This window comes from Vanacampus margaritifer, chromosome 10, assembly GCF_051991255.1.
Source record: "Vanacampus margaritifer isolate UIUO_Vmar chromosome 10, RoL_Vmar_1.0, whole genome shotgun sequence".
In the NCBI taxonomy this organism is placed as follows: domain Eukaryota; kingdom Metazoa; phylum Chordata; class Actinopteri; order Syngnathiformes; family Syngnathidae; genus Vanacampus; species Vanacampus margaritifer.
In genome coordinates, this window is record NC_135441.1 from 22,215,571 (window position 1) to 22,235,288 (window position 19,718).

General features: G+C 40.1%; 1 protein-coding gene across 2 annotated transcripts; it reads right to left on the bottom strand.

Moving 5' to 3' along the window:
* Positions 1-721: 721 nt before the first annotated feature.
* Positions 722-19,422, bottom strand: atp10b (ATPase phospholipid transporting 10B). 2 transcript variants are annotated; one of them, XM_077578400.1, is made up of 21 exons: positions 18,942-19,422; positions 15,928-16,132; positions 15,597-15,682; positions 14,920-15,026; positions 14,423-14,554; positions 14,051-14,178; positions 13,725-13,977; positions 12,683-12,882; positions 10,989-11,147; positions 9,873-10,365; positions 9,140-9,240; positions 8,925-9,051; positions 8,670-8,854; positions 5,585-5,852; positions 4,585-4,661; positions 4,270-4,395; positions 3,988-4,188; positions 3,778-3,858; positions 3,596-3,700; positions 2,951-3,123; positions 722-1,803 (listed from the first exon to the last, which is right to left on the bottom strand). In XM_077578400.1, the coding sequence occupies exons 1-21, from the start codon at positions 19,349-19,351 to the stop codon at positions 1,563-1,565; spliced, it is 3,858 nt and encodes a 1,285-aa protein (XP_077434526.1). In that variant the 5' UTR covers positions 19,352-19,422; the 3' UTR covers positions 722-1,562. The 2 variants fall into 2 exon arrangements, with proteins under 2 accessions (XP_077434526.1, XP_077434527.1); XM_077578401.1 differs by lacking the exon at positions 18,942-19,422 and adding an exon at positions 18,263-18,292.
* Positions 19,423-19,718: the final 296 nt, after the last annotated feature.

A 19,718-nucleotide genomic window follows, 5' to 3' on the forward strand; every position in this document is an offset into this window, starting at 1 on the left:
TCCATTTTATTAGAATAAATTATGATTAATTGATTAATATTTAATTAACAAATTACAGTATTTGATTACCAACAATGTGTTTAATTGCAAATTAACATTTTATTTAAAATAAATCCATTAACCAATTATTTAATGTGAGAAATAAAATATGTTATAGGGGAAAAATAGCAGACAATAATTTGCTTACTCCTTCTCTATGACATAATAAAAAAAATAACACGTGTAACACACCAGCGTTTCCTCACACAAATGAAAGTAGTCATACAAATACAAATATTTTACGTGAGTGGTCTGTGTGTGTGTTGTACAAGAAGCTACTCAGTGACAAGTCAGGCATTCTTCCAATTCCAATTCTTCCAAAATCTTTCAAATTGATAAAAAATAGATGGGTGAATGCCTTCACACCCACCTAATGTGAAATTCCACAACCGAATCAATCATTTGTGAACATCAGAAAATGTGTCAATTGAGCTGTTCTGTTTTGGTGTTTCTGACCTTCTATTAAGTCAAAGCTAAAAGGTAAGCAGAGCTGCAGTGTTATTAGTAGCCTCACCTTGTCGCAACCTTCTAGCTCCGCCCCCAGTCGTCATGGTAACAAAAGTTGTACTCTGCATTGGCCCAGCTCTACTGCGGTGCAGGGTAAACAGTGGAGAACAGTTGTTTCTACCAGGATGTTCCTAGTGGATGTACACTGTATTGTAATGATCGACTCTTTGGTGTATTTAGCAGAATATAGGAGATTTTTTATTAAGACATCTAAGAATGTGGGGGGAAAAATGCTTGAATCATTTGATTTTAGACATTTGCATGGTACATAGTGTCCAACTGTATTACCCGTGGGTTCCCTATACATTCTTTTATCATAGTCTCAACCGTCTTTTAACGTTTCATAGACTAGTTAAGTGTTATTGAACGTTTTATTGTCTCCTTCCGTCTGTGTCCCTTTGACCTTTGTGCAGTTGTATCCGTCCAACACTAGAGCGCAGCAGTGATTAAACTGCAGGTTGTGCGACGTTATATAACCGGCACTGCTAGTGCTACTACAGTAATGAAGTATACCAATGATAAATCAAGCCCTTTTTTTTACAAGTGGTTACAGCTAAAGCATTGAATTTCCATCAACCTTCCTGTGTGGACACTTGTTAGTATGCAGGGCACCTGACGAGTTGGAAACACATACACACACATTTTCAGGACAACTCAAAATCATGTAAACAGAAAAATCCTGTCCAGTGTAGGACCAGCCTTAAAGTCAATTCATTCTATCATATAGAAATCATGTGTTATTTACAGAGTGAAATATATTTTTTCACTACTACCATCTTTTACCCCGAATTTACATCAGGAATGTAACTCTGGCTAATGCGTTGTTCGCTGTGGCTCTCCAAAGGGATGCAAGAAAATTGTTTAATTATAATTCACATGTCAAAGGGGAGTGAAGTTTTTCTCTCCCTGCTGAAAGTGCTCCACTGCTGTTGAGCTACTTCCAGATGTAAAAAAAAAAATAAAAATTCAGAATAAATTATAATCCTAATTTTATTACAGTATTTTTGTGGTCTTTTTCATAATTTAAATGCCCTCAGTGTGATTTCGTTCGCTAAGAAATCAGGGGAAGTTGGAGTCCGAGGAGTGCTGGGAGAGGGGGGATCGGGGAACTCGGAGCGTTTGACCTCCCCTCCACCCCTGAAGCCCCTCCACTCTTTGATCCACGCTTCCTTTGTGGACGCATCCAGGCGGTCCAGATGCCTGGCTTGCACAATCGGGGAGGGGGCGATAGAGTTCCTCATCACGTGAAACATGTACCTGGGGGAGAGAGTGCGGTGGTGAGAAAGTAGGCCAGCGAAAAACATGCGGCACTTTGATGTAAATCAGGGCATTCCTTCTAAATATCCTCACTTGAGGATGATGAGAAGCAGCCACTCATGACTTTTATAGTTAATTGCATTTGCGCCATAATAAAGTTTTACAAATCCAAAATCATATGGCAATAGATGGAATCGGAATTTGTTTTATGTTATACAGTGCTCCCCCGCTATATATATATATAAATAGGCATCACCAATTTCCCTCAATATTGTTAAAATTACAGTAGTAGGGCAAAGTAACATCTCAGAGAAACATTTTACTATATATCATTAGCTGAATAGCACAGTTGCCTAAATCATATTTAAACATTTTTGGAAAACAAGAAAAAAATAAATACTTAGCAAGCACATGGTTTATGCTTATTTGGTTTCAGTCAATCAAGAATGACTTGGGCATTTATGCTATTATGCTAATGATGTCGTTACTTTTGGCACTGTTGCATCCATGGATGCCATTTACGTGGTCTGTACTGTCACTAGGGCTGCTCGATTATGGAAAAAATAATAATAAAAATCACGATTATTTGGGAAAATAATTGAAATCACAATTATTCAAACAATTATTAGTTTTTTGGTTAAAAAAAAACAAGAAAATGTTTCAACATTTAAAATATTAAGACTAATTAAAAAATAGAAACATTCTAATTATGTAAGTTCCTTTTGGACCAAACAGATAATAATATATATTTATAATAAGATTAATTTATATTGGCAAAAACTTGTGTGCAGTAGGACGATCATTTATTTTTTGGTACAAAACAAGAAAATATTTAATTGTAAAAAAAAAAATAATACAAATATTAAGAGAATTTAAATTCTTTGAAACACTATAATTATGCAAGTTCCTTTTGGATGAAACAAAATTTATAAAATTTGTTGTTTTAATAATCTTTTTTTTTTACGATTATGCTGATTTTGTAATTGTGGAGTGTAATAACTGAAATTGAATTTCCATTAATTGCTCTCATTGTGATCCTTTGCGAAGGAATATAAATATTAATGAATTTTAAATCACTGTGTTACAATGTTTTTTTATTATTACAATGAGTTAAAAAGGTGGGGGGGGAGCATATTTGCAATTGTACCTGGGCAGCAGGGCCACCACTGTTGTGATGATGCAGATAAGGTAGAAAATGGGGTCTGCCAGTTGGTTCTGGAGCGTCCAGTACGAGTTGCAGGTAACACAGGAAGTGAATGACACCGTCAGGATGAAGGACACAGCAACGCTGGCCAGCATGATGATCCAGTGAACCACAGTCTGCAAACCACAATAAAGCAAAAACACCATATTTTGTCAGAAATGTTGACAGTGGAAAGTTTCCCAAAAGTGGCCCAAAGTCAACAAGGACGATGCTCATTGGCAAAATGCGGCAAAAGGACAACTCTAAATTACTGACATTGTCATGTTATTGTATTTGGGGGGTGAGTGTTCATGATCTTTTTTGACTATTGCTGGAAAATTTTGCTATGAAAGATAAAACTTCAAAACCTCCTAATATGTGTGTAACATGAAACTTCAGCATGAGCGCTTTTTACTTTTTTTCTCTTTTTAAAGACCAGTAATGACAAAGAATAAAAGTGTGAAAATACCCATAGAAATGCATTACAAAAATGTGTCTGCTGCTCAATAGTAACGAAATAATGCAAATTCTATATGTTTCCTGTATTTTTATAACAGTTTTGAAATCAAAACGAATTTGTTGTTGTTGTTGTTGTTGTTTGGTGCTCACCCAGGCTTTGATCTCGATTGACAGATGCAGCAGGATGGTAATTAAAGAAACTGCGTTCAAAGGCATTCCAAATGTGAAAACGTCAACGTCCGAATCCTGGTACACCTGCAGGAAACAAAACGTGATGTGGTCTTGTCGGACTGTAGAGTGACGGTAGACTCCACAGCCAAATGTTCTCTTACCAGGTAAGGAATGAAGAAGCAAATGAGACTTTGATAGAAGGCATCAAGCATGGAAACCCAGAAGGTGGAAAAACGATATTCCTAAAATGTCGACACACATTGTATTAAAGTTATGACTGGATTTACGTATACTGGTGTTTGTATTTTTGCTACTGGATTAAGCTCCAGCTAAAAAAAAAAAGAAGAAGAAAAAAGTTGTGTTTTACTGACCCCTGCACCTTGCCCAGTCCTGTAGAGTTCAGGAACACCGAGCAGCACCTCTGCCGAAACATCTTTGTCCATGACCCCAAACATGATGGGGGGTGCAGAGGTGAAGAAGAGGTTGAAGAAAATCAGAAGCCAGTAGTCCATCATGGCGGTGGCTGTGAAGCCGCAATAGAACTGATACCAGAAGAGCAGGTTGACATTGGCCTGGAGAGATCAGTGACGCAAAAGTTGGTTAGATGACCAGAGGACTGGCAGAGAATACGCGGCTTTATGTTAGAGACCCACCAAATTCTTATAGAAGAAGTAAATGATCATATTGGCCAGACGAGTGTAGCACCAGTGTCCGTGAACCAGTAGGAGCTTTTTAAGATGCTTGAAGCGAGATATTGCAAAGTCACTCGCCATGACTGCCTGCAAATGACAAGGCGAAATTACGCTTTTGTATATATATATATTTTTAAATCAAAAGCATTTGATAAAGTTAGACAGTTCAAACTATTTATTTATTATTATAATCTATGTATGGACAGATAGCATTGCAAACACTAATTCCCTTTTCATTTAATTTTTTGCATTTTAGGCAAAGGCCATGTTCCAAACCTGCATCCCCTCCTGACCGGAAATCCCGATCCCAATATTGGCTGCTTGGATCATGTTAACATCATTGGCGCCATCGCCTGTTGAAGTTGAAGAGCAGTTGCGTTGGTTAACATCTTTAACATCCATTGATTATTTAAAAATGCATTTATTTTCATTGTCAAACAAAGAACAATTTTTCAATTTTCTGAATTGAGCCATTGACTCGTTGGACAAAAGTAATGGGACAGCTGATAAAAACAAAAAAAGAACAAGCTTTGTCTTGCTGATAGTCTATATAATAATAATAATAATAATAATAATAATAACATAATCAATTCAAGTCAACCCCAAAATGTTCTTTATAATACGTTGTATCCCCACTAGTCTAACCACAGCCTTCTAATTATTATTGTGCTTGGAATATAAATTAAGCAGAAAAATCCACCTGTTTTTATCCATCTCAGGGGGCGGCCATTTTGTCACTTGCTGTCGACTTTAAAATAACATCACGGTTGCTCAGGGCTCAGATAAAGAGCAACGACCAATAACAGCTCACCTGTTTTCTGAGTTTAGTCATGTGATGTTCCCAAGCTGAGCCGTGATTGGTTGTTACCTAAGCCCTGAGTAACTGTGAATGTCATTTCCAGTTGTCACACAAGTGACAAAATGGCCGCCTCCTGAGATGGATAAAAATGGGTGTACTTTGCAGCTTAACTCATATTTCACAAATACAATATTCATCAGAATACTAGACGATTGGGGCTGCATAGAACATATTATTGTAAATAAAAAAAACTTTCAGGAAACAATGTCCTCCTGCTCAATGACTTTGTTTGTCCTTTTACACACATACCGATGCCGTAATCAATGAATTGGTCTATAAGGACAAGCAACCTTAAAACAATTACACAACAACTCTGTTGTTTTTCCGCCTGAGAACGGATAACAGGGTCATTCATGAAATGAATGCCAATATATACAACAAGGCCAAACAACTGTGAAAATAATCTTCTTGACTTACCGACAGCTAGAGTCATGACTCGGAGCTTCTCCCTGATGAGCTTCACCACTCCGCTCTTCTGCAAGGGCGTGACCCGACAGCAGAGCACGGAGCGGCAGCGCTTTGCCAACTCCACAAAGCGGCCCTGCAGATCCTCGGAGATAAGCATGGCCAATGTGCGTCCATCGATCACCAGAGAGATGTCTGGGGTGGTGTCCACGTTTTGAGGGTCGTTTTCATACCTCCTCACCTCCTCCAGAGTGCAGGCCAGGGTGGAAGTGCATACGAGCTAAAGAAAGAGTTCATTAGAATTTGTGTTAATTTTTTAATTTTTTCATTTTTAAATTTAGTCCAGTTTCAATCACGCTTGTTAGTTTTTAATCTCATCTAGTTTTTATTTAGTCCATTTTTAGTCGACTATAAATCTAGCATTTTAGTCTATATTGTAGTCCAAGAAAACATCATTTTATTCATCTAGTTTTAGTCAGCAAAAACTGTCAACGTTTTAGCTTAATTTTAGTCAGGACAATCATTTTACCCCCTGTCTACTTTTTGTCAGCAGATAATGTTGAACATATCAGATAACATTTTCTCTTCTCTTTTTGATGAAAAAAAATTCACACACAATTACAGTATATCAACAAGTGGCTACAATGGCTCCATGCTATGAGCTAGCAAGTTAGCCAGCATTAGTTAGCGGTCGGATTAACATTGTTGGAACGTTATAGCCGTTGGATTAATGTTACATTACAACTATAATTTCCTTTTTTTAATTATTATTTTTTGTTTACCTTTCACCATGAATACACCTTCTTCTTTTCCCATGTGCTTGTGCATGTTGCACTCGCTAGCTGCACATTTGAAAGGGGTGTGCTATTGCGTCACATGACAGCGTCACATGTGACAGATGAGGAGAGTCCAGATTTGACCAAATCATGTAATTTTCATCGCATTTCTGTTCATGAACTAAAATGTCCATATATTTTAGTCCAGTTTTTATTAAGTGAAGTACATTTTCGCTTCATCTTCATTAGTCGATGAAAACGCATACGGATTTAGTCCCAGTTATTGTTTCCTAATGAGGGCTTGTTTTAGTCCAGTCTAGTCTAGTTTTAGTCCGGTGAAAAATGTGTGTCGACGAAATTATTTTTGTTTAATTTTCGTTGACGAAATTAAGATTAATCAGAATTACCTCCGGAGCTACATTAGTAGCTACTTGAGTAACAAACAACTATGACGAAGAAAAAACACAACGTACACTAGATCGTAGGCAGTGGACAAAAAAAAGTGACTTGAAGCAATTACAAGGCCTCTCTCAGCAGAACATGATACAAAGTGGGTCACATCACATACATCCCGTTTTTCCCCCCATCAATCCTATGCAGTCAAAATGTCATATTCAGTGTGAGGTGATGATTGGAGGAGTGCATCCCTTGGGTGGTCAATGCTGGTAAAAATAGGTGAACCAATAAAGCTCCACTCTAGATCACGGGAGGAGAGATATTTCCTGTGAGGGTTCAATATTAAGCTACTAATTAGATGTGATAGGCTTAGTTATTGTATTGGCGGGAACTCGCTCCATCTATCATCCATGACAAGTCCTATGTGAGATCTGGAAAGCTCCCTGTGTATCACCACCAGATGAAAAAAAGACGAACTGCAATTCAAGGCTATTTGAGACGTGCTGATCGTACTTGGTCAGCTCGTAATGAATGGATCGCCTGACACCAGAACCTTGCTCAGAAGGATTTGACCTTTCATTATATTATAAAAGTGCTCAAATGTTTAGATGACTTTTAAAAATTGGGGGGGAGTCAATGTCAAAATTTAAAGCCTATTAAATGACAGTCATGAAGATTCAATGTTGTCATCTTAAATGGGCAGTGAGATGATAAGTTTATTCATGTACTGTACTTTTTTGCCAGTCACATATATGCATATATGTAGAAATTAGAATACCTGTGCAATTGCCACATACACTAACGCTCTCTTTACCTATGAATATATTAGATAAAACATAAATATCTAATTGTTTTTAAATTTACACTTAAAGGCCAATTTCTTTCAAATATTCTGTTAGTGAGCGCTTCTCCTTTGCCAAGATAATACCTTCCACCTCACAGGTGTGGTAAATCCAAAATGTTGACAAGACAGCTTGATTATTGCACAGATGTTTTATTTGGTTATTTTTCCTTTCTGTTGTCTGCTGTGTCAGGGCCAGGTCGGTATTGCAAAGGAGAATCTGTTGCCTTACCTAGATAAATAATGGTTAAATAAATATCAATGATAGATTTACACGGTTTTGAGTACACTATTTTTAAGATAAGATGAAGAATAATGGTTGAATTGGAAAAATAAAGGCGTATTCTCTTATGCGACGTCTTCTCTTTAAAGGGAACCCCGAATGTCATGATAAGTTTGCTCTGTATTATTTATTTGGTTGTTGTTGTTTGTCAAAAATCATTTCCAGTTGAATACATTTTCTAGAAACTTTATTTGGACGTACGCCGCCATTGTTATTTACGTCGCAGCGGTGTAGAATAACGGCAGACTCTCTGCCGAGCAATGTGAAATGTCTATAAAGAACGCAAGGTAAGCCCCTGTTGCGTTCCTAAAGAAACAACATGCGATCGGGAGATGCCGTGCTCTTGTCATGTACCAGACACGTTCAAAAGTTTTGATCGTCCCATTAGGAACGCTACTGAGGCTAATATTAAAGAGCAAACTTGTCATGACAGTCGGGGTTCCTTTTAAAGCTACTGACAGCTTCCATTCTTCCTAAAAAAAATATAAAAGTTGTTCGCCCAAATGGTGTCATGGGGTTGAGGTCAGGGCTTTCAAGTTCATCACTTAGAAAGTGCAGGATTGTCTAAAATCTTTTGATATGATGAAGAATTTAGATAAAGGGCTGCAAAAGGGTCAAACATAAGTTTTTACCAGTTCATTATGTTTTCATGGATTTTTTTTTTTAATGCAGTTTTGTTCATACTGTAAGTGCAGTGTGTTTTGTTACATGATGGCATTTGAGATGCGATGGTCCATATATTCAATCTCTTTGTGCTGCCTTAGCTCGGACCTAACTTGGGGCAGTCAAGTGCCTCCTCACCTTGTTATCGCAGCTCATGTTAATCACCAGGTCTTCGTCTTCCAGAAGTCGGCAGGCATAGCCAATGTTGACAGCCGTCTCCGGCTTGTCACCAGTCAGCACCCAGACCTTGATCCCTGCCTCCCGCAGCGCCAGGATGGTGTCTGGAACGCTCTCCTGCAGACGGTCCTCAATGCCCGTCGCTCCTGCAGGAAAGACGTGTGATTTACAGACAGATGTATGCTTTGCAGGCGTGCGGACGGATTGGGTTGTTACCCAGCAGGTTGAGATTTGTCTCCAGCTGCACAGCGGTGTCCATAATGAGCTGCTCTCTGCCATCGATGGCAGCCATCGCGCTCTGTCTGCTCATGGACCAGACGGCGTAGTCTTCGGCGCACACAATCTGAGGCGCGTGCATCAAAAACAAGGAAAACGTTGCAATTGTATGAAGTATAAATATGATTTGAATTGTTCGTATTTTCAATTTGTACCTTCTTCGTAAAGCAAAGTGTACGTAGCCCTTGTTTAGCATAGCAGTCGAGGTGATACTGAGTATCTGCTACAACATTCTTCTGATTTCCACTGAGATGTTCTGGAAATTTCCAAAAAAGAAAGGTATTCATACACTCTAAAAAACAGTTTGGTCAAAAATAACCCAGATTGGGTCAAAAATGGACCGACCTAACTTTTTAGTTATTCAATCCAAGTTAAATTAATAACCCACAAAGCAACTCAATTTGTTTCATTTGACCCAACTTTTTGGGTTAATTAACTAACCCAATTGAATTGGGTCGAAAATGAACTGACACAACTTTTTGAGTTATTTAATCCAAAATGTTGGGTCATATTACTTTTAATAACCCACAAAACAACCCACTTTTTTGTGTTGCTTTGTGGGTTATTCGTTTGAGCGAACTTTTTGTGTTAATTGAGTAACCCAATTTAACTGGGTCAAAAATGAGTCAAGCACACTTTTCGAGTTATTTAATCCAGAGATTTGGCTCAAATTAAATGACCAACACACTAAGCAACCCCATGTTTTGTGAGTTATTCATTTGACCTAACTTTTTGGGTTAGTTTAATAAACAAGTGACTTTTTGGGTTAGTTGAACAACCCCAAAAAGTTGGGTTGTCCCTTTTTGACTGAATTTGGGTTAATTTTGACAGTTTTTAGAGTGTTTCATTTTGGATGTTAATTATTCAGTCTGTGAAAAGTATAATCACCAGCATATGGTGCACCCAGCAGCTCCATGATAGAGTAGTCTGCACCTTTAGTGTATAGCACACACTCTTTGGTGATGGGATGTCGCACCAGCACGGACATTCTCTTCCTGTTGGAGTCAAATGTCAAGGTGTCAAGCACCTCAAAGACCAGGACCTGACCCGACGGTAGCCTCACTGTCACGCTGTCGGGAGTGCGGCTCAGCAGAATGAAGCCGTACGCTTTGGCGGCGTACACCAAAGCGGCCTCGTCTGGACTCTCTGCCTCATAGCACAACCCGTTGGACTCATCACGTCCACCATGTGATGAGAAAACTCCCGAGTTATCCGTTCTTGGGAAGGGGTTAAAGCGGTCGTCCTCTTTAAAAGAGGTGTCTGAGAAGGTTCGGTCCCTTTTGGGTGCAAATATGTTGCGAAGAGAGCCTGCCTTCTTCAAGAAGTTGGAGAAATTATCCAGCGGATTGGTTGACTGGAAGGAGCCCGGATATTCATGCGTCTGAAAGAAAACCATACAATTGTTCACCATGTGATATTTTTCATAGGCTGTATGCTGATGAAAGTTTCACTCGATCTTAAATTACACAACGTTGGTCAAGCTGATTTCTCCCATTTGTCTGCTTTCCAAAAATAACTAAATTAATGGAAGTAACCTCGGCTGCACTGTATATCTCACCTTTAGTACCGATCTCATTTAGAAAAGGCTCGGTATCTTTGTAACTGGCAAAGACAAATTAGGAGCAATTTAGCACTGACCACTGATGAAAGTGGAGACTTTAAACAAGTGCAGAATTCATTTCATTCTGAGAGAAGCAATTAAATATGAGTTTAACCTGCCAGCTGCTCATATATAACGTGGGAATATATACACCAGAATCCTTAAGTCATTAAATAATAAGTATACAATATTTAAGTTGATTTTCTTTCTGGCTCTTTATGTGTATTTATTTATTTATTTATTTATTCATGACAGGACATTTCATGTCATACAATGTCATGTAAGCATGTGGGCTGGACACAAAAATAAATGTATTTTTCTATTAAAAGAACAAATCCCTCTGTCATCTTTTCTCCTTTCCATCTTTATTTCCCATCCACAGTGACAGTAAACAGAACACTCACCCTCTGTCTCCGAGCTGTTGCCATGGAAACCACCACCGTGTTGCAAATGGCGAGAGCCAGAAAAAAGTCTAGGTATGGATCCATCTTCTGGATGCTGCTGCTACGCTCTGCGACGGTGACCTGCCGGAGCAGCTTCCTGTCTGGAGTCACCTCAGTTTCCTGTGCGAGTGAAGTGAATCGGTCTTTTAATTTATTGTTGGTGAGGACATAAAAAGCTGCTGAGTATGGCCAATTCAAAACATCCAGGCTTTTCTGGTAGTGCAATGTAATGCAAATGCTTCCTTTATACAGGGAAAACAAACGGGCTATATTGTATTGCTTTTGCTTGTGACTAGCATACAAACCATGCAGATTGGTCAAGTCAAATGACATTTCATCACATTTTGAAATCAAAACAATCCCCACAAATCAAATTATGAGCCAAATTTCAGTGCCTTTCAAAGAGCGGGGAGCGTCCTTCCACCGAGTAAGACCGCCATTTTGACTTGTGACGTAAACTCGGAATTGTCCACATTTAATCGCTCAATATCTGTAGATACTGCAGATAGATAGCTATAGCTAGCTAGATAGCTAGCCAAGCTAGCTAGCTAGCTAGATAAATAGACAGACAAACAGACATAAAAAGCTGCTGAGTTCAGTGGAGACTTTCAGCCATGGTTTAGTTTTCCGTAGACAAACATACAGGCGCTGAATTACTCTACCGTATATTATAATCAATCTATAGTGAATGTTTTCCGTTTATGTGACATCAGCGGTCTGAGCCAAATGGCGCCCAGCATGACCATATGCCCAGTCACGGACACTTGGGTCAGTTTTGAGCCAAGATAAATGTGCTCATCACTGACACCTCGCGGCTCGGCCATCTGCAATGGCTGCTGGGTCCAAAAGGTCTACTGACCAAAGGATGAGTGGGAAAAAAAAGAAAAGAAGTCAGTTTGAGCTTTATAATGGTTTTACGTATGTAGAATGTGTTCAACAAACGCACTATGCTTATTTAGAGAGGTACAGTTCTGTACAAACGTTTTAAAGCATCAATACCGATAGTTTTCTTTTTTCTTTTTATTTCCACATGAGCTAATTTGACATGACAAAACAATAGATAGTAGAAAACGTTTAGATAAAGTTGCGGATATAGAAATATATTTTCACAGTTTTAGTCACTGACATTAATGGACTCTTCCATTCTGCAAAATTATAACTATCATCCTCCATGCACAGGGAAGTAACCAACAAACACATGAACAAAGAAACACTATTCTCATTTTACTTTTGTCGACAGTTCATCCTTGGCGCAGGTATGTGCACTAGTGCATGTCAGTCTACTTCTATAGCCTATGCTAATAATAGCATTGCTAAAACAACACATTTAATGGTGACAAGAACTTTCCACAGAATGTCTTTTTCAAGTCATGATATTTCATAGTGTCATAATTAACAAATGTATTAACCCTTTTAAGCGTATGTTTATGAACAACCGGTTGTTTTTATTTAATTGAATTATTGGTGCCGTTATGACTGTAGACCTGAACTTGGGTAACCTATTTTAGACTGACCATCATGCGCAGTCAAGACAATTCCTCATGATTTTCCTGTTTATTTGGCTGCCTCATAGTATCAGACCAAGTCAGTCTACAAGCCCCAGTGGATCCCTCCAGCATCTCTAGAATCAAATTTTGACTGAGCGCTCATCCTACCAGTGGACTGCTGAAGGCCACGTTGCTCTTGGCGTTTCCCGCAAACTTGTTCTTGTGTCTGCTTTCATGGTGGCGTTGTCTGCCTTCAGGGCCGCTGTCCTCATCATCCAGAGACCATCCACGTTGTGGGGGTTGTGGCTGCGGGTTATAGATGACCTCCTCTTCGGATTCTGGCTCATCAATAATAGCCAAGCGGAGGGCTGAAAATCCCCCCAAGCAATGCTATGTTACGATTAAACAGGTTAATTTAAGATTAGATCTAAACAATCCAAAACATTCATGATTCACCGTCCAATGTAAGTGTTGTGTAAAGAACTATCAAGATTATTTTGCGTGATAATCTGCTTCTAAATAAAATAGTGTTTATTATCTATGTCTCTTTTGAAGTTTGCAATGTGAGAAAAACTAATTCCCATGAAAAGTGTCCAACTTGAAAAACTACATTGATGGTTCCAGATGCATACATACATGCGTAATAAAAAGCTTGAGCATTGTCTTTAAAAGATAATCCTTTAGTTATTATCTGGTGCTGAGAGTGTTAGTGTAGTTACCAGATGAGATAACAGTTAGCCTAGCGTCTTCTATTATTCCTTTACTTTTTCTTCCTCTAAGTATTTTTGGCAGTCTGGATGCACTATACTGCCTCTCACAGGCCAGTCTTGGTACTAAGATGAGGTTTAGGGTCATCAGCAAAGATGTTAAAAATCGGTAAGTACTGCTTTACTGTTGATACTTGCAGAGGTAAATTATTTTAGCAATGATTTCTCATCTGTTCTTTGTCAAGTACATGTTTAGTCTTCGTTTCAAAACAACACCTTCCCGCATGTCCACATTCCACTGCGGTGAACAATTGTTTGGAACAGTTTAACAATGAAAAATGAATTACTTGTGCTTTGACACTGACTTACTATCGCTTTCGCCTTATATATTGTTGACACGTATCGAGCCATTCGTGCTTGAGGGCAACTTTCACAATGCGTGTATGAAGTGCAAATAGGAATCCTGATGCATAGAGTAATGCCATAGGCTTGCTGATGTTTACCATTCTCTTTGTGCGGGTACTCCATGCCCATGATGGAGCAACGTCGAAACACCATCTTGTTCTCGGTGAGCGTGCCTGTCTTGTCAGAGAAGATATACTCAATCTGTCCGAGGTCCTCTGTAATGTTCAGACTTTTACACTGTATTCGACTGTCTGTCTCCTCATCATAAAGATCGATGTCATGCATAATGAAGAAGATCTGGCCAATCTTCACCAGCTCAATGGAAACATAGAGGGAGATTGGGATCAGGACCTGGAGGAGAATAAAATAATAAATCCCAAAATCTATTTCAGAGACAAATCAAGAGGTGAAAACTTGTTTCAACCTGCAGCAGGATGATCATGGTGAAGAACATGTAGAAGCTGGAAAGACTGGGACTGTCCACATGACCGTTGCTGTCAGGCACCAGGTAAGGGGGCGCGCCAGGTAGTGCCTGCCGCCAAAAAAAGTGACCTAAACGCGTGAGGACAGGAGGCTTAATCACATCGACTGGCACAAAGAGGGAAGCTATTTTTGGCGCCGCACCTTTCCTCGCCCCCAACACCCCATCGTCATTTCGAAAAACGGGCTTGGGGCCAAAGTGACCAATCAACGGCTGGCGCAAAAATAGAATGCCCCGTCACAGGTTTAAAAGCTTTTGAACATAAACTGATGTGCATAATGATTTCATGGTTTGGTTATGTAATTCGTCACCGACCTAGTGCTCCGACGAGACACATGGCGAGGAGCAGAATGACGCAAAAGATGACGTCCACATTCAGTTTCCGCTCCAGTTTGCTGCGCTTGTATCTCGGCCCATTGTTGTTCAGCATTGACTTGGTTTCATGGCCTTGAGGATAGGACGAGAAGGCGTTAGCATTCAGTTAGCGAGAACACATTCAATATGGGCCTAATTGGGGCAAACATTGGACGGAAATGAACATGAGTCCTTGAAAATGCCTTAAACAGAGAGGCAAAATATTAGGGACACAGAGTTTATTGTGTTTTTTTTTGTTTTAAACTATTAAGTAAATATTAGCATGCTAACAGATGGCTGCTAAGAGGTGGGGTACGATATACGTATGTAGAGAGTACATACACACTAGACGGAGAGCCGATACATAAAAAGATAGACTTCTAAATCTCAACCGGGCATTTGTATGTCTGTGAAGTGTAAATCCTGCCATAGAGATGGTAGGAGAAAGTGAACAATACCTGCATACACCACAAAGCCGATAGCGTGGTCGGTATTTCTGACAGTGCAACCTCGAAGCAGCAGACTCTCAATTCCAGCGCCCACCTTTTCTTTATTTGGTTTCTCCCTGTGGCAGAAGAAAGAATACTCCTTGTTAGACATTCATTGTATACGTCCCACATTTTCAATTGTCTGCCTTTTAGGCCACAGCTGGGCAGCAAGAAGAGATGAGCTCTTCGATTTGTAACTCCCAGGGAAATTGATTAGAGTCTATTACAGGTCTAATGATGTCTCTGATGGCATCAGAAAGTGCAGCGAGTAGGTAGGAATAAGGTTTTGCTCTGCTCTGAAAGGTTTCATGAATCCCGGTATCCGTCCTTTTGGAATGTGGAGCTTCCCACGTCAATCTCAAAACACTTTTTGTTCAGTCCAGTTAAACGTTTGTTGTTGTTGTTTTTATCATTTTTGACATTACGATGATCAACTTCTGCGACAGTCAGTAATGTTAAAATGTTAATCAAAGTATTTCCTTGTAGGAGGCTATAAACATTTTATGATGGTGACTGTTTTGACTGCTAAAATACATTTTCCAAATATAAAGTCAATTCAAAATTGTATTTTGAAATTGGAGCAATTTAGAATTGACCAACGTCACACGAATGATGGTGTTTGACTTTCGAGTGTATTTGCAACTCACACATAACACTTGAAGTGATTCAGATTGTTGTTGGGCCTTTCACACACCACAACACTGTTGAAACTTTCAGGTTCAAACTCGGGCTCCTGTGAAAAGAGAGAGCGGATCCAGATCATGTGACCAGTCCTTCTACAATGGCATCATGATTACTAGATCAGACACCCAGTAAGGCTGCACTTGATGAAAGTGTTTGTATGTCATCCAACTGCTGTGGTATTCATATTGGCAGCCTTCATCACTAACATGTTCGGTAAAACACGTCAACTTACTTTGCTTTACCGTCATCAATAATAACGAGAAGAATGAGTGTAATTACTGGCTGTATACTCACAGTGACACAGAGGCCGGGAACCACCTTTCTCTCTTTGAGGTTGGTCTCGCCATCCAGGTTGGACGTCTCTATGTGGCACACCCTATCGCGGTCTGATGTGTGCAAGAGCAGGAGGTCTGCAGGGACGATTTCGTTGCAAAGCGCCTTCACGAAATCACCCACTCGCACATCCTTCCAACGCCGCTCCAAGAACTGCTTGTCTTTCCTGAAAGACCCACCGTTATTGTTTTCACAGGAGACGTGAGGGATTTGTACACATGCATGCTACTCGTAGAAGTTGAATCAAGGGGCCTTATTGCCCTCAGGTTGTGAGGCTTCCCACGGGATATCTTGTGTATATGTAGCTCTGCTTGAAGCGCTGGCTAACTAGTAGTGACAGACAACTGCAGGTATGCTGCCCTTCATGTACAACCTGATCGGTTGGCTTCCTCACAACACCACACCTGGGATTCAATGAGCTGAAGTGAATGTATTTTTAGCCTTTTTTTTCTATCTATCTATCTATCTATCTATCTATCTATCTATCTATCTATCTATCTATCTATCTATCTATCTATCTATCTATCTATCTATCTATCTATCTATCTATCGAGCTAGCTATCGAGCTAGCTATCGAGCTAGCTATCTATCTATCTATCGAGCTAGCTATCTATCTATCTATCGAGCTAGCTATCTATCGAGCTAGCTAGCTATCTATCTATCAAGCTAGCTATCTATCTATCGAGCTAGCTATCTATCTATCTATCGAGCTAGCTATCTATCGAGCTAGCTATCTATCTAGCTAACTGGCTAGCATCTACAGATATTGAACAATTAAATGCGGACAGTTCCGAGTTTACGTCACAAGTCAAAATGGCGGTCTTACTCGGTGGAAGGGCGCTCTCCGCTCTTTGAAAGGCACTGAAATACGGCTCATAATTTGATTGGTGGGGATTATTTTGATTTCAAAATGTGATGAAATGTCGTTTGACTTTAACAATCTGCCTGGTTTGTATTCTCGTCACAAGCAAAAGCAATACTATCTATCCATCTATCTATCTATCTATCTATCTATCTATCTATCTATCTATCTATCTATCTATCTATCTATCTATCTATCTATCTATCTATCTATCGAGCTAGCTATCGAGCTAGCTATCGAGCTAGCTAGCTATCTATCGAGCTAGCTATCTATCTATCTATCGAGCTAGCTATCTATCGAGCTAGCTATCGAGCTAGCTATCTATCTAGCTAACTGGCTAGCATCTACAGATATTGAACAATTAAATGCGGACAGTTCCGAGTTTACGTCACAAGTCAAAATGGCGGTCTTACTCGGTGGAAGGGCGCTCTCTGCTCTTTGAAAGGCACTGAAATACGGCTCATAATTTGATTGGTGGGGATTATTTTGATTTCAAAATGTGATGAAATGTCGTTTGACTTTAACAATCTGCCTGGTTTGTATTCTCGTCACAAGCAAAAGCAATACTATCTATCTATCTATCTATCTATCTATCTATCTATCTATCTATCTATCTATCTATCTATCTACTGTATCTATTCGGCTATTTTGGATTGGTTTAGATGTGTTCAGCCTGCCATCATTAAAGGAAAAGGTAGCCTCAGACAACCTTATGAGCAGTTCTTATAGAACAGCAATAGTTTCTTGTTTGGGTTGCTTGAGCGCAGGAGGATTGACAAGAGTGTGAAGTCGAGATAAAGTAGATTAGATGGCCCAGATGATAAGGCGCGTCAAAGCTTTATGTTTTTGTGTGGAAACCCGCAGTAGACTTTGTTGTTTTATCAATCTGGTTGCATTGACTTCAAATACTCCCGTCCATATATGGTCCAAACTGGGAAGGGTGCTTATCTCATTCATTACGTTTACATGCAGTCAGTAACTTTTTCAAAAACCCAAATATTGGCAGTATTCGAGTTTTGAAAGGCTATATTAAAGGGCAAAACCCCGAATATGCTCTTATGCTAGGGTGACCAAACATCCTCCCTTGCGAGGACATTTGGGAGGACCAGACCATTTTCTTACGTCCTGTTCGGGCGTCCAGGGGTTTTTATAAATTCATGAAAATGTCCGGTTGACATTGCGTGACTAATAGGAGGTGAAGTACACTGTGTAACTGCGACTGGTACCACAATTTCAAGGCTGGGGCAAGTGTTCTCTTTTTTTGGGAAATGGGATTATGGTCACCCGATTATGCAGATCCCTTATATGACCTGGGTTACCCCTTTTCTAACCCGAATACTTGGTTATATAAACGTGTATAGGGGGTGCCGCCATTGAACGGAAACATTCATTTGTGTTCTATGCATGTTCTATTATCAAGGAATGTTGACCTACAGTACAGGAACCACTTGCATGTGCGGCGGCCATCTTACGTTGCCACTCGCAAAGTGAGCCTAACTAGAATACATCGATTTCTCCGTGACGTTTTCACGTTATTTTATGACTCAATAAGTATAAAAGTAAGCGGCGTCTGATTCCAATGACAAACCCTCATGGAGGTTAAATACATCACTGGGAAGTCTTGTGGAACCCTTCAGCCTCACATGCAAGGACACACACACACACACACACACACACACACACACACACACACACACTCCACTCCTCCTCCTCTGACTGTAACTCCAAAATCACACCACTGAAATGGTTGGGAAAATGACGGAGTTTTATCCTCCTTTGTAAATTATTCATTTTACACCAGTGATTCAAAAATAGATACCCGCTAACCTTAGTGTCTCTGCTGACACAACACCCAGTTGAGGCTTTCATCAAATGTGCACAATGCCGTGGCGAGATATACTGTTGTGAGCCTCTTCAAAAGAGGAATAATCTCCCACACAATTTCTATTTCTAAGTCAAGAATTCCCACAGGGGGCTCAAACGCAGAGGAGGAGGAGAAAACACACACGCGCGCTGTGGCTGCACACACTCATGCAAGACGTTTATTTTGATCACAGAGGTGCCTTGAATGCACCATTTTGCTCTCAATGCACGCGTGTGCTTAGGATGTTACCTGCTGTAGAGGAAGCAGGGCATGTTATTGAGCTTCCGGTCCGACTGGTACCTCCTGAAGTCCTCCCAGGCGTCTTTAAGGGCGGTGAGAGACAGGATGACACAGATGGGAATAAGAGCCACCTCGGGCTCAAAGGCGTTCACCACGGGCACGAAATTTAGGATCGCCAGGCCCACGAAGTAGATGTTTGCCAGGCGGTGAAACTGCTCAAAGAGATTCAGCGGTATAAAGAGGAGGAGGGTGTATTTGGTGGTCTTGATAGCGTTTCCCGGCAAGTAGCGGTTGGGTTGCTTCTTCTTCTCCAGGCCTTCATAAGGCAGATTAGACACCAAGTGGCGGAGGTCATTCTCCCGTACCCTTTGACCTGTCAGGGCATCCCTGATCAGGGCCAGAGGGTTCCACCACGCCATGGAAGCGCTCTCTGTTCTCCTGCTTCTCAACAAGCTCTCTTTCTTTCCATCCTCTGGCTGCCGGCTCACTCTTCCAGCTTGTGTGTGTGTTTAAGGCCTGATTCACACAAGTGACAGCACCTTTTTGACTAGCTCCGCCCTTTGCATTGACAGGTGTGTTCACATTCCAAAGGTCATTCAGTTTCCCAGTGACGAGTAATACAGTTGCTGTGCAATCGTTTTTTTTTTTTTTTTTTTTTCTGTCCTGTTTGGCTGCTTGGTAATGTAGGTGGATCTGTCTGACTTTTTATGCCGGTACAGTTTCGACCTTGACATATATTGCTCCTACACATATTTGTGATTCACTATTTGCAAATTCACTTTTTCA

What these genes read in the sequence shown, in the direction of transcription:
- atp10b (XM_077578400.1), bottom strand. Translation starts at nt 19,351, where the DNA reads ATGGCGTGGTGGAACCCTCTGGCCCTGATCAGGGATGCCCTGACAGGT. An exon ending in TTCCCGGCCTCTGTGTCACT is followed by an intron (nt 15,683 to 15,927) that starts GTGAGTATACAG and finishes CTCTTTTCACAG; the next exon opens with GAGCCCGAGTTTGAACCTGA. An exon ending in CCGGTCAGGAGGGGATGCAG is followed by an intron (nt 4,396 to 4,584) that starts GTTTGGAACATG and finishes TGTCATTTGCAG; the next exon opens with GCAGTCATGGCGAGTGACTT.